This window comes from Danio aesculapii, chromosome 10, assembly GCF_903798145.1.
Source record: "Danio aesculapii chromosome 10, fDanAes4.1, whole genome shotgun sequence".
NCBI classification, from domain to species: domain Eukaryota; kingdom Metazoa; phylum Chordata; class Actinopteri; order Cypriniformes; family Danionidae; genus Danio; species Danio aesculapii.
The window spans coordinates 37,187,817-37,203,157 of NC_079444.1; the positions used below are offsets into that span (position 1 = coordinate 37,187,817).

The following is a 15,341-nucleotide window of genomic DNA, read 5'->3' on the forward strand; positions in this document are numbered from 1 at the left end:
TACATGTAAATGCATCAGCTTTTTACAGCGTAATACTCCCTACTCTTGAGTACTTTTAAAAGGTCTACTTTTTACTCTTACTTTGAGTAATATTTACAAGATACTTTTACTCCACTTGCACTACAGTTTTAGGTAAGTAATGGAACTTTTACTGAAGTATGATTTTTCAGTACTATTTGCACCACTGGTGACAACTCATGGCACAGTCCCTACATTGTTTACCAGGCTACTTTAAATAGTCGGTCTGAAATTGCATGCAATTATGACTTCAAAACAACATTAGCACTATTTAATTGACTGTAAACAGTATTGTACTTTAATAGTCATTGGCTGCTATTATGATTTACCTATTTAGACTTTGCAAAACATGCTTTTCTGAAATTATATTAAGGAGAAAGTCTGAATGTGCGAATATGAAACCAGCTTTACCCCAGTCAGAGAGCAATATGTGTGGAGAATGTCACTATACTGAACAGCTGTATTTAAAAGCGCCTCGTGTTGGTGGGATATTTGAGCTGGTAATGAGATTGCTGTGGTTCAGGCTTGGATTGCAGAAGCGCTGGTGTCAAAACTCACTCCGCCTCTGAGCTCAGGGGTCTCTGCTTACAGTCTACAGCCACTCAGGAGTAGGGATGGTCACATTAGATGCCCTGACCTCTGTTTCTCTTTCTTTCAGTGGATCTGTGGAGGGAGGATGCTGCTGTCGGTGAGGCCGCTGGTTTCTGTCACTGTGTTGACTCTGCTAGGCTGGTGCTGGTACAGTTTTAGGAGGAGGAGAAAGATTAAAGCTTCTCTCTGGACTGGAGACGAGGAGTGTTTGTCAGACGGAAGCAGCCCGGTTTACTTTTCACCTGCTGACAACGGTGTTTTGGGGCAAAGGTCAGTAGTTCAGAGTGTGCGTGACTTGTGTGGTTTGGTTTCTTCTTGATTGTAGTGTCTTCTTGTATAAATAATTCTCTTCGAATATGTTCTTTGACTTGTACACTTGTCTTAAGACTTTGACTAGGAATGAAAAATGAGTGTTGGCCATTCATTTAAAAGGAAAGTTCACCCAAGTTGATGTGTGTGAATGAGTGTGTATGGATGTTTCTCAGTACTGGGTTGCAGCTGGAAGGGCTTCCGCTGTGTAAAACATATGCTGGATAAGTTGGTGGTTCATTCCACTGTGGCGACCCCTGATGAATAAAGAGACTAAGCCGAAGGAAAGTGAATTAACTTAAATTTACTTAGCTGCGAAGTCTCCCCAGGCAAGTTTGTGGCATACACACTTTTCACCCCTGTTTTGTGCATACGACAACAAAAGATAAATTAATGTTTTTGTTTGGGTTTTTTGTTCTGAAAATTCTTATGTTAGAATAGAACTTGTTTAGGTAACCATTGTTTATGAAACTGTATGGGTTCATACGTTATAGTCTAGATCAGGCATGTGCAAACTCGATCCTCGAGGGCCGGTGTCCCTGCAGACTTTTGCTCCAACACTAATCAAACACACCTGAACACCCTAATTAGTGTTTTCAAGATCACTAGAAAGCTACAAGCAGGTGTGTTTGATTAGGGTTGGTGCAAAACTATGCAGGGACACCGGCCCTCCAGGATCGAGTTTGCCCATCCCTGGTCTAGATCCCTTATAATATTTAATATTTTATTTTTTTTATCCACATGTTAACAATTACCACTATATTTGTGAAATGTATAGCTCAATTTTCAGTCTGCGGGGGGAAAAATAAGCTGAATGAAAATGCAAATTCGCTCTCTGTAACAGTTGAAACTTAGTTTTGCTGTTTAGTTAATCATAATTAAAGGGATACTTAGATAATAATAGGAAAATTATCATAATTTGCTCACCTTATACTTGTTTCAAACCTGTTTGAGTTTCTTTTCTTTGTTAAACACAAAAGAAGATATTTTGAAAATGCTGGAAACCTGTAAAACTGCAAAAACACTTTTCTTAGAGTTTTTTTTTTTATTTCTAGTGCAAATATCTAATCCGTAAATCAAGAAGCATTTTCTAGACAAGCAAAAAATATAATCTTTTTTTTTTTTTAGAACAAGTCAGTTTTTCATTGAAACAAGCTAAATAATCTTACTCCAAACCAAAAACAAGATCATTTTATTTACCCCATTGGCAGATTATTTAATAGGATTATTGTCAGATAAGGATTAACTCGCTTAATTAAAAAATTATAGAATACACAAGACATGTCCCTTATATCATTTTGAATGGGGAAAAGTGTAACGGTCAATATGGTGAATAAAGCCCTGCCTACTAGTACAGGAGCCAATTTTGATCACTATATTTCGAAAAAGCCTGCCTTCTAGTACTGGAGCTAATCATCGATTGCTATAGACTGACAATACTCCAGGGGAGGGGCTCGGACCAGATGTGGGTTTCTGCAGATTTTGTGTGTTTTAGATGTTTAGAAATAAAACTAAAGACACAGTTGTTATTTGATTTTATTGGTGATTCCTAATATGAAATTTAATAGTAAGCTTGGCAAGCTGTTTTGGAAAGTTTGATGTTTCCCTATTCACACAGATCGCCCGAGCATACTGCCCGAGAGGCGTTTCAATGGCCGCTGAGTGAATAACTTGCCTTAAAGGGACATTGCTTAATTTTGACACATTATTTCTGAAAGCAAAACAGTATTTTTGACTTATCCAGAAAATGCTTCCTCATTTAAGAATTTTTAAATATTTAGACTAGAAACAAGACAAAAACTCATAAAAAGAATCTCATAAAGCAAGGATGTATATTCGCTCTTGACATTGCTGGGGACATACATCCCTAGAGTGCATGCATTGAACAGCAGAAATTCTGTTTTGTGCTTTTAAAAACATACTTAAACTTAAAGTACTAAATAATATAAACTAAACACTTAATAATACGAAAACAATCCCGTCCCATGCTGCAAAAGTCAATTTACATGATTTTACTGCAGTCGGATATAGGATAAGAACTCATATATGAATAATAAAGAGAAACTGACGCGTCATTACTCCACTTTGCGCTACATCACCGTCAACCCGGAAGATGAAATTAGCTGACAAAAGCGCAAAATTATCCAGTTTTCCCCACAATTAAACCTGTCAGGTGCTAACATTGTCTTAAGTGATGCTCAACACGCACAAATCTGTTACAATCTAAAAACAGTACTCGAGGGTTTCTTGAACCTTTAAAACCATATGAGGGTAAGTAAATAATGTGGACATTTTAATTTTTGGGTGAACTATCTCTCTAATAATATTTTCACACGGTGTGAACAGTGTTTTTGTTCATGCAAATATGTAGCATTATTCATTCTTTTAGCAGTGGGGCTAATGTTTACATTCATGAAGAATGGAAAATCTAGGTTCATGGCAAAGTTGGCCATCTTGACCAATCCAAGTAAGTTATGTTGATCATTTTCCTGTTTTGAGATTAAAGACAAACACCAGACTGTTTTTTTTAATAGTGACCCAAAGATGGACCAAAACATCTCCAGATCCCCTGAAATTACAGAGTTAACGGACACATCACAATTTCTGGAAATCCACAAGTTTACCAGTACCTCACCTATTATAGGCCTCAACGAGAGGGTTCGGCCTGAGCCAGAAGGAGAAGTATCGATTCGTTTCCCTGAGCCAAACCCAAGCAAAAAAGAAGAGAATGACTTTACTGGTGAAGTTCATCAAGAATGGGGAGAAGTTCATCAAGATGACTTTACTGATGAGAAAGATGGCAGCACCCTGTCTGATTTCTCCCCTGAACGAAGCCAGGAGAACATGGAGATGATCAGTCCTGTTCTGGTCCAGCAAGTAATACAGACAGCAGAAAACCAGCACTCCAGTGATCCACTTTCAAGACTTCCAAACGGTGGATTTCAATCTGCTTCTCAAGATCTAGTGCAGCATCAAAGCATCAGTGGCGATGACAACGGCAGAGAAACCGGCTCATTCAGGAAAAAACTGCTCCGTGATTTAGGAGCTTCTATTGGAGATGATTCTGGATGTGGTTCCAGCTTCTCAGAGGATGTTTCTGGTGCAGAGAGACTGACCTGTGAGATCTCAGAGGAGGAACAAAGCTTTTTAATGACAGAATCAGACACAGCCAGCATTGATGGCAAAATGATTCCCAGCATTCTCGGAGCGGGAGAGGAGGAAGCCTGGCATGGTACGTTTGTTTGTATATTAAAAATTTTTTCTCGAAAAAGGAAAGAAATTTAGTCCACTAAAGGAAAAAAAGGTTTTTTTTTGGTAATCTCTTGGAGTTTGGTGTCTCTTGTTGTTGTTGTTGTTCTTGTTCTTGTTAAAAATCGCAAGATGTCCTTCGAAAAGAGTAGGTGTTTAATCATATTTGCCCATTGGTCTCTGTCCATCATGGCCTCCTAACCATCCCCATATCTGGGTTCAAGACACAGCTGAGACTTGAACCAGTGACCTTTTTGCTATGAGGCGACAGTGCTAACCACTGAGCCACCGTGCTGCCAAAGGAAGACATAACTATTATTAAAGTTAAAAGTCAATGAAAACTCACTTCATCTGCTACAACTCATCTGGTTCAACTCGCTTCATCTAATATTTGTTGTGATCACAGCAAAAATGTGCAAATTCATAAACATTATAAAATAAAATCATGTTTGGAGGCAATATTTTCAGATACGTCAAATAAATTTGGGCACTGCATGTATTTGTTTTGTTTTTATGGATTATGCATTTAAATATATTCCATGGAGAAGCACATGCCTACTAAATCTGAGTAGAAATGCTGTATTTAAATAATTATTTGCATGTTATATTCAATCAGAGAGATGATTCAGTCATAAAGCACTAAAGAAACGTGTGCTGCATTTACATTGACGCTGTCTCCAGGTTCAGGTGTTGAAAGTTGCGTTGTTGCTGATACTCAAATGAGCAGCTTGGCTCCTCCTCCTGCCCCGCCCATCATCCAGTGGGACATAGAAGTGCCAGCGGTGAGCCCTGCCCACAGACACACCCACAGACTAATCATTTTTAAACACAATTGACTTGTGTATGAATGTGTTCAGAGATGCAGCACAGCAGGAAAGCTCAGGAAGACTTACTACAGGGACTACAAAGATGTTGAAGATTGATAGATATAAGAAGAGTAACATGACTTTTATTAGTGACAGAATGACTTTTTATTATTTATATGGTGTAGAATTAATTTTTTTAAAGGTTTAAACCAAGTCCTGTCTTTCCAGCATCTTGTTGGCCGATTGATCGGGAAGCAGGGAAAGTTTATGAACTTCCTGAAGCAAAGCTCTGGAGCACAGATCTACGTCTCCACACTGCCGTTCACTCCCGATATTCAGATCTGCCACATTCAGGGTACGTTTTCCCACGATGATGATTGTATTTGACTCTCTACTAAAGCTCAGTGCTGAATTCACATGTGTTTGTGTTGATCCAGGCTCACAGCAGCAGGTGGATGAAGCTCTCTCGCTCGTCAGGAAGAAATTCAAAGATCTGGATTTGAGTAATTGTGCTCCTCTGCCCTGCCTGCCCATCACATCCTGGGTAACGAGTGCTTGTGAATGTGTACATTAATCTAGATGCATAATAAAGGTGTTTTTGTTTGTGACCCTGGACAACAAAATCAGTCATAAGTGTCCTTTTTGAAAATTGAGATTTATACGTCACATTTATACAAAGCTGTGTAAGTGTAAATACGCTTTCTATTAATATGTGGTTTGTTAAAGATAAAACTATTTGAAAATCTGGAGCCTGAGGGTTAAAAAAATTTAAAGTTTTTAAAAAATTGTCTTAAGTTGAAGAAGTTAAGTTCTTAGCAATGCACATTATTAATATATATATATAATATTTTAATATATTTACTGTACAAAATATCTTTATGGAACATGTTTTCTTAATATCTTTAATGATTTTTGGCATAAAATAAAAATATATCATTTTTACCCACACGTTGTATTTTTGGTTGTTGACAAAAACATTCCTGTGGAACATAAGACTGTTTTGACATCCAGGGTCACATTTCAGAAAAGCTTTATTACTTTGCTTAATTAATGCATTATTCCTCAGGCTCAACCATTTTATTAGCAAAAATGTCTGATGGTTTAGGCACCACTTGAAGGTGCAATAGGTGATTGTCTTAAGAAACATTTTTGTTGTGCTGGTTGAAAGTTTCAAATTTCAATTGCAATGATTAAAGTAAATTATCTAAATGTATTTATATGTATTTTTATATTCTGGGTGAGGCATAGGACTAAAAAATATCATCCAATTGTTAAAATTTGTCAGGTCGACAATTCCCATAATTCTGATAAGTAGCCCAAACTGTCTGCCAACAAATGTAGATTTGTACATCTGCAGCCGTTCACGCAGATCCGCCATTTGCGCGTTCACCTGCACACGAGAGAGAGTGGTAAAATCAAATGCTGAACCAAAACTTTTGAAAATCCTGAATCAATATTGAAGTTACTTTTGCTCGCTGGAGGAAGGATGACACCATGGCTGAAGTATTTCTTATAGACAGGTAATGTTTTGTTTTAGTCACGCAAAGCGGATGTAGATTGTGTTCTTTTATGAATGGGTTATGAGCACAGAAGTGTTGATCAGTCACTGAAATCTTCCGGCGAAAGACTGATGTAACTTTTTTCAGTTTCATAAGGGAAATTTTACAGCATTGATAATGTAGATTTTTATTTAGTTTAACAACAAAACATCAGTAAATAATGCTATTCTGCCTAGCCTGCTTTACTGAGGTGAAGTTGTTTTCTTTATTCACATTGGTTCATTTTTGAACAATGACAACCTGTGACGCGCTCCCTATATAGTTTACCATGCTACTCTGAATATTTGGTGTAAAATAGCATGCAAGTATGGCTTAGTAATAAGCATAATTCCTGCACCCCCCCAGGCAAGCACTAATCATACAGTAGCGGCTTTAGGACAAACGCATGAGAGAGTGAGACCAACAATCCTTGAATGCCTGAAATATTGCACATTATGACAAGTTTTGCTTGCTACACAAATAAAAACCTGCTAGATATAATACTGTTTTTGGAGGAATTGTAGTTTTATAAAGTACTATAAAGTTTTCTAACTGGTGAACGACATGATCTTGTGGCTCTCTGTCTTCTTTAATGTGTGTGTCCATGATATCAGGAGGTGTGGCATTGCAGGGGAGGGGAGGGACTATGTTTTAAAGGTATTATGCTAACCGGTTAGCAGATCACCTACTGCACCTTTAAGCAGAAATCCATGTATGGTCCAAAAAGCAATTGCCATAATATTTACTGTGAAATCTATTCATCTATATTTTTGCATTTTTGCTGAAGTGTAATATGATGATTGTGCAAAGTAACAGTTATTTGTCTTTAGCAACACTCATTCATTTTCCTTTGGCTTAGTCCTTTATATATCAGGGGTCATCACAGCGGAATAAACCACCAACTATTTCAGCATATGTTTTACACAGCGGATGCCCTTCCATCTACAACCCAGTTTTGGGAAACACCCACACACTGTCACTTTCACACATACACTATGGCTAATTTACTTCATCCAATTCACCTAGGGCATGTCTTTGGATTGTTGGTGAAACCGGAGCACCCGGTGGAAACCCAAGCCAACATGAGAAGAACATGCAAACTCCACTCAGAAATCCCAACTGACCCAGTCGGGACTCAAACCAGCGATCTGTGAAGCGACGGTTTTAACCACTGAGCCACCGTGCTGCCCCTTTAGCAACACTATGAACATAAATTGAATATAATCATAAACAAACCATTGACACTCAAAAACTGACTTAATGTTTTGTGTTCAACAGAAGATAGAAATTCATACAAGTGCAGAGACACTTGTGTTTTTGGGTGCATTGTTATTTAAAAGATGTACCACACCAAGATTGACAGCACTGACATTGAATATCTTGACACGATGACAGAGCAGTGTTTGTGTGTGTTTGTCTCTATAGTTGCTGCTTCCTCAGGATGTGTTTGTGGAGGTGATGGTGTCACGGGTGGAGGCGGCTCATCATCTGTTCGTTCATCAGTACAGTCATCCGTCTCACCAGGTGCTTCCCACGCTCATACAGGCCATGCAGCTCTGCTACTCTCAGCCGGGGTGTCCCAGCCTGCCCACTCCTGTTGAAGGTAAATCAACAAACAAACCTAAAATCAGCAATCGTCTACAGTGCATCTGGAAAGTATTCATAGCGCTTCACTTTTTCCACGTTTTTTTTTTTTTATGTTACAGCCTTATTCCGAAATGGATTAAATTCATTTATTTCCTCAATTCTACACACAATACCCCATAATGACAATGTGATTTTTATTATATATTTTTTTTAATTGTTGCAAATTTATTAAAAATAAAAAAATAGGTATTCACAACCTTTGCCATGAAGCTCTAAATTGAGCTCAGGTACATTCTGTTTCCACTGATCATTCTTGAGATCTTTCAGCAGCTTCATTGGAGTTCATCTGGAGTCAATTCAGTTGATTGGGCATGATTTGAAAAGACATACACCTGTCTATATAAGGTCCCAGGGTAGACGGTGCATGTCAAAGCACAAACCAAGCATGAAGACAAAGGAATTGTCTGACTTCCGAGACATGATTGTCTTGAGGCACAAGGCTGGGGAAGGTTACAGAAAAATGTATGCTGCTTCTGAAAGTTCAAATGAGCACAGTGGCCTCCATCATCCGTAAGTGGAAGATGTTTGGAACCACAAGGACTGTTCCTTGAGCTGGCCGGCCATCTTGGCTGAGTGGGAGAAGGGCCTTAGTCAGGGAGGTGGTCAATATCCCGATGGTCACTCTGTCTGAGCTCCAACGTTCTTCTGTGGAGAGAGGAGAACCTCACAGAAGGACAACCATCTGTGCAGCAATCCACCAATTAGGCCTGTATGGTAGAGAGGCCAGACGGAAGCCACTCCCCGTCTGGAATTTGCCAAAAGGCATCTGAAGGACTCTCAGACTATAAGAAACAAAATTCTTTGGTCTGATGAGACTAAAATTGAACTCTTTGGAGTGAATGCCAGGCATTGCGTTTGGAGAAAACCAGGCACTCATCACTAGGCTAACACCATCCCTACAGTGAAGCATGGTGGTGGCAGCATCATGCTGTGGGGATGTTTTTCAGCAGCAGGAACTGGAAGAGGAGTCAGGATAGAGGGAAAGATGAATGCAGCAATGTACAGAGACATCCTGAATGAAAACCTGCTTCAGAGTGCTCTTGACCTCAGACTGGGGAGACGGTTCATCTTCCAGCAGGACAATGACGCAAATGAAATGTTTTTACCATAAAAATAACTATTGCTGCAGTAACACAAAATAAATGATGATCACTTTAAATTGATGATATAATAATATTTTTTTACACTGTTAAGACCCCCTGTCCCAATAACCTGTCCAAGTCATTTTACATTTCATACAGGTTATGTGTTCCAAAAATGTAAGATATTGGGTAAAAAAGGTTGCATACTAGTTTTTGTTTCATTGTTGTCTCTGTTTTTAAGACACAATATCACAGTAGCAATGAGTTCAACATCTTACCAAGGTTGATTTTGTTCTAAATGGCATGCAAATGTGCCAATACGTAACTGATTTTTAGACAACAGTTCATCAAATAAGTTAATTTTGTTATGTTAGACCAAGTATTGTCAGTTTTTTTTTTTTTACAAGCAATTTAGCTGCAGATTCCGAAAAAAAAATTAATTTGCAAGTAATTAGATTAAATGTTTTATGCAATTGGATAAAAAAAATTAGCAGTCTAATAATAAATGTTGCCATTGACACTTGATCTAATGAATGTTTTTAAATATAATTAAATATTCTTATGTATTTTTTGTGGCTTATATACAGTACATGCATAGATGGCATTACTTGTAGTAGATTTAATTAACTCCAGAATGGTGAGAATTTATTAGTCATTTAGTTCATAGAATTCAGTTTTTTTTTTTTTTTTTTTTTTTTTCCTTCTATGGCAGTGGGTGTGGTCTGTGCTGCTCCGGTAACAGGAAGTGGCTGGCAGAGAGCACAGGTCATCCAGTATGATGGAGAGACTGCCACCACTCATATCAGATATGTAGATAGCGGAGGATACGACACCGTGAACAGCACCACCCTCAGGCAGATCAGGTCCAGTGCTTTCCTCCTTTGACTTTTTTTTATTTTTATGAATATAATCTAATATTTGAAGTCTGTTTTCGCAGGTCAGACTTTGTGACGTTACCTTTCCAGGCTGCAGAGGTTCTGCTAGACAACATCATGCCTTTGCCAGGTAAACCTACAGTAGGCCTGTTTGTGATTTAAAAATTCATTGTGGATTGCTTTTTCTGCTCATGAATATGTATGTTAGGTAAAAAAAAAAGTAAATACTTTTTGCTTTGCTAGGTGATGAGGAGTTTTCTCTGGAAGCCAAAGAAGCACTGGAGGAATCAACTGCTAATGTGGCCTTAATTCTTAAGGTAATAACACCCAAACACATTTTTTTTGTCATTGTTCTCTGATAATGTGGATCTAGATTATTTCCACTTTATTGCATCATTTAAAGAGACTGGGCATCCTCAGAATGCTTTGTTAGCTGAACATCTTTGACAGGGTTCCCACATTTTGTCTATGGTCAAGAAAAAAACTGAGAAATTCTTCAATTTAAAAATCTTAAATTTAAATCTTGTACAATAAACCTGAAAATTGTGCAGATTTTATCAGTTTTCAGAGAATTTAACAAATTTTAAAGTTCTTTGAACATAACTGTTTAAAATGGTCAAACTTTTCAAAAATTACTCTGACATTAACATAAATTTGAAGTGGAAATAAAGCGTTTGGTCATATTTCTAGGAATACAAGTCAGTTATTATTCTAATTTGAAACATCCTGTGACTTTCATATAAAAGACAATCACATACTGCAATTAAGTCAAGCAAGCATAAGCTCCACATTTTGATTGTAGCAAATATACACACGCTACTAGTTTCAGTTTGATATTTAATTATGTTTAGTTTCATGACATGTACTGTATAATTGTTGTATGTCGTGAATTTCACTATGGTTTGTATTTTATACTTGCATAATAAGCATGTTTTGTGGGCTAAGGAAATATTTTGTTTATATCTGAAACTTACATTTCAAAGAATTGTTTTCAAAATCTTAACTTATGGTCCTGTTTTCTGGAAAATGTTCACGTATGTGAATGGTCACATACAATACAATTGAACAAACAATAAATTGTACAAATTTGTGCATTTAAGTAACCATTCATAATGTTTTAAAAGTCTCTATTTTTGTGTTTCAAATCTGCTTAGTCCCCTCTCCCCTGCCACAAAATGGTTTATTATATAAACATTTTAACTAAAACCACATACACTCATTTATAACTTCTTATTTATAAGCGAATGTGGAAAGAATTGCAAAGATTTACTTTTAAAATTATGGTAATACTACATTTTGAGTTGTTGTTGTTGTTGTTGTTGTTGTTGTTGTTATTATTATTATTATTATTATTATTACTATTAATATTATTATTATCATTAGTGACCCATTTGGAATGAGTTAGAATTCATGATTTCATAAAAACAGTCTTGATTTATTATACATATTTAAATACATATTTCTGTGTAGTACATATATTATGTCTAACAAAACATCATTAAAACATGAAATATTACTCTAAATATACATTAAATTTTGCACAATTATATCTCTTCAAATGTTATTAAAAAAAAAATCTAAAAACATCTGAAAATAACTATTTTGATGGTGTTAAAGGGTTAAGTATAGTTCTCTTACTAAAATGTATATGAAGAGATGCAAAATAGTGCCATCTGGAATTTTCTTCTATAATGAGCATTTTTCACAGCCTCATGTGTATGTTCAATTATTTCTTGTTAAAAGTAATGAAAATAACCTTTTCTTTGCCATAAAGTGAAATTACTGAATCAAAACATAGGAGCCTAAAAAATGCCTATTTTAGAATAAAAATTTAGATGGCACTTAGAGGTTTTTGCATGTAAACTCTTCGTATTTTTATTAGAAATGTTTATTGTTTATGCAAAGGGATAGTTCAACAAATTTATGCATCATTTACTCAACCTTGGCCTGTCCAAAGCTGTTTGAGTTTATTTTTATTTTATTTGATCTGTTATAAGGGTCTTCTGGTATTTTGAAGAATATTATAAACCTGTAACCATTAACTTCCATAGTATTTATTTTTCCTACTAAGGAAGTCAGTGGTTACATCTTTGCAAAATTCTTCAAAATATGTGTTCAACAAAAGAAAGTCAAACTGGTTTAAAACAAGTCAAGAGTGAGAAAATGAGGGCTGAAATACCCCTTTAACAGTTACTAGGTCTTCATTAAACAAAACTTCAACTTTTCTTCTGTATAAAAGTGATGGATGTTGTCTGTGTTCAGGTGACTGGCAGTCAAGATGGCCTTCCTCTGGTGCACCTGTGGAAACAGACAGGAGACGAGGTATTTAATATCACTCCTTTTTGCTTAAACAGATCTAAAATGTCAGCGTAAACTGTCTTGTATGTGCTCTGTGTGTTTGCAGATGGTTCTGATCAACAAATCACTGGCTGATCAAGGGTTTTTCAGCTGGTTTGACCCTCAGTGATGCTCTCCTGAACACCCGTTACACTGTAAATCCTCTTTTACTCTTTTGTACATTTGTTTGTTGTATGGAGATTGTGTTGGAAACCTCATTTTTGAATCTTTCTATTTAACTGGTTGATACGATGCTATTATGATGTTATTTAAAAGATAATTGAATTAATTTATAATCCCAGCATGCATCGCAGGGTAAATCTGACTTAATGCAGTACATAAATTCTGCTCATAGGATACTGCTGTTAATATTGTACTGTTTTCTCAGATAGTCTCCTAAAATGATGATGGGTTGAAAGCTTGTGTTATGCTCCGGTGTTTTGATATTGAGGTATATTGTTTTTGTTTTGTAGTCACGTTTGCTTTGTTACCTCTCAGTTTTGTATTTAGTTGTGTTTGAGGAAGATAAGAGTGGAGATGGTGCTCTCTAAACTCTATACTTTTTACACTGACGCTGCCAAACATCTCACTGCTGTTGGAGTAAAAGGTGTGTGGAAATCACAAACATGTTGGACTTCGTCTCTTGTGCTTGTTGAATTTAAAACGTGAAGATTTCGCATCACAATATTAGGGATTGTCATTATCATAAAACAGCTAGCAAATCATTTGTTTTAGCTATTTAGTACTTATAGCTTCATTTTTAACACTTAATCCATACAAAGATTACATACATAATATATTACATTCACCGTAAATATATATACAGCGGGAAAAATAAGTATTTATCACGTCACCGTTTTTCTCAGAAAACATATTTCTAAAGTTGCTGTTGACTTGAAATTTTCCCCAGATGTTGGTAACACCCAAAGAAATTCCTATTTGCAAAAAAGCAATCTAATTAGTCTACAAATTAAGTTATGTGTAGTAAAATGAAATGATGGAGGGAAAAAGTGTTGAACACATGAAGAAATGAAGGTGTAGAAAGGCAGTGAAAGCCCAGACAGCTGCTTAAATCTTTCAGTAGTTCTTCAGTAACCCTCTGCTCTTCCTCAGTGTTAATGAATATCAGCTGCTTCAGTCCAACATCTGCATTATCAGGATGATGAAGATGAAACTAGAGTGGACATTTTCAGCAAGACAATGATCCAAAACACAGCCAAGGAAACTCTCAAATGCTTTCAGAGAAAGAAAATCAAGCTATAGAATGGCCCAGTCAGTCACCTGACTTGAACCCAATATAAAATACAAGATAAAGATCAGATTTGATAGACGAGTCCCACAGAACCATCAAGATTTTTACACTCTGTTGAAGTCTGAAAAACTCACACCTGAGCAATTCATGTGACTTCATTCTCCATTTGAGAGGAGTCTTTAAGCTGCCATCACCAAACAAGCCTTTTAAATAAAGTATTAAATACATTTCAGTAGTTCAGTACATTATCCTTGTGTCATTCCATTGTTATTATAGATAACTAATTTTTCAGATTTGTTTTATTTATATGTGTGTATCGTTTGGGTTTTTGCCAAAATCTGGTTCAATACCTTCTTAACAGCTTCTTTAGAAATATTATTCCCAGGGTGTTCCATACTTATTTTCTCCACTGTATTTTTAAGTCATAAAAGTCTTAACTTGGTAAGACTCCAGGGTTTTTCAGATGCCTATTCAATGAGTGTCCTATAAAGGGTTTAAGACTGAAGCTTTGTGCAGGAGTTTTGTGTTTAAAAAGCTTTATTGAAAAATGAAAATTGTAGCATAAAATTTAGCTGGTTAAGTATTTTAGCAGAAGCTGCTGAAGAATTAAAGGACAGGATCATTTTCTCCAAATTTGCCTACATATCAACATTTAATACATGGATTTTTAATAAAGTAAAATTATCCTTTAGTCGAAAATGTTGACTGTTTTCAGAGATGCATAGAGTATTATAAATAAATAGTTTCTGAAGTCAGCTCATCAAATGTTCAAGAAATCACATGCATTGGTATCTTATAGCCAGCAGATGGCACTCAGTGTAAAGCTTAGAATGTCATAAAACGTGGTTGAGAAAATATATATTCAGAAATATTACTATATTTATAACTAAATTATATAATATGATTTAAATATTTTATATGTAATATAATTTCAATATTGTAATTATATATAAATATAATAGTTTCAGAATAGTGATTACATTTGTAATTGTTTTAAAATAATAATTGTTTATAATAATATTTATATGCATATGAATTAAATATTGGTTAAGAATGGCAGTAATTATAGTAGCATATTTGATTAAAAAAAAAAATCATCTGATGACAATAAATTCTATACACGGTAAGAAATGCTGGGTTACTTAAACCCAAATAAGGACTAACCCAAACATTGGGTTGAATTTGGTCCTATTAATTTAATTTTAAAAGAGTAACCCTTCAATTGTGTTAGTCCCTATTATACTCAGAATTGTGTTGTAATAACCTGCCATTTTTTAGAGTGTAGTGCTTTTCACAATAGTTATTGTTCCATATTAAAAACCAAAATTTTCTACATTTAAAATATATAAAATAATCATCCTTTTAGTAAACGTCATGTGATTCAGTCACCAAAATAGAATGTTTAATTTTCCATTTGTTTTCTGCTGCATACTGTACATTGTACATTGTAAAAAGCAATTAGTTGACTTGCCTTAAAGTTAACTTATTGCTTTTAACCTTTGTGCACTGGTCAAATTGACTACTCTTTTATGTTATGTTCAAGATGAAAACATTCTCACACACTCAGACACGCATACACATACTTTAATTTGCTAATAAACTCCATATAAAACCCAGAAACTTTTTTTTGCATCTAA

At 35.7% G+C, this 15,341-nt stretch overlaps 1 protein-coding gene across 1 annotated transcript; it reads left to right on the forward strand.

Moving 5' to 3' along the window:
- Positions 1-413: 413 nt before the first annotated feature.
- akap1a (A kinase (PRKA) anchor protein 1a) lies at positions 414-12,801 on the forward strand. The gene is made up of 12 exons (XM_056466468.1): positions 414-518; positions 677-879; positions 3,453-4,150; positions 4,855-4,949; positions 5,202-5,328; positions 5,411-5,517; positions 7,937-8,114; positions 9,953-10,103; positions 10,178-10,245; positions 10,359-10,432; positions 12,378-12,437; positions 12,520-12,801. The coding sequence occupies exons 1-12, from the start codon at positions 414-416 to the stop codon at positions 12,580-12,582; spliced, it is 1,929 nt and encodes a 642-aa protein (XP_056322443.1). The 3' UTR covers positions 12,583-12,801.
- Positions 12,802-15,341: the final 2,540 nt, after the last annotated feature.

Coding starts and splice junctions, on each gene's coding strand:
- akap1a (XM_056466468.1), top strand. CDS start 414: ATGAAACCAGCTTTACCCCAGTCAGAGAGCAATATGTGTGGAGAATGT. Junction 880..3,452: donor AACGGTGTTTTGGGGCAAAG/GTCAGTAGTTCA, acceptor TTTTTTTAATAG/TGACCCAAAGATGGACCAAA. Junction 5,329..5,410: donor TCAGATCTGCCACATTCAGG/GTACGTTTTCCC, acceptor GTGTTGATCCAG/GCTCACAGCAGCAGGTGGAT.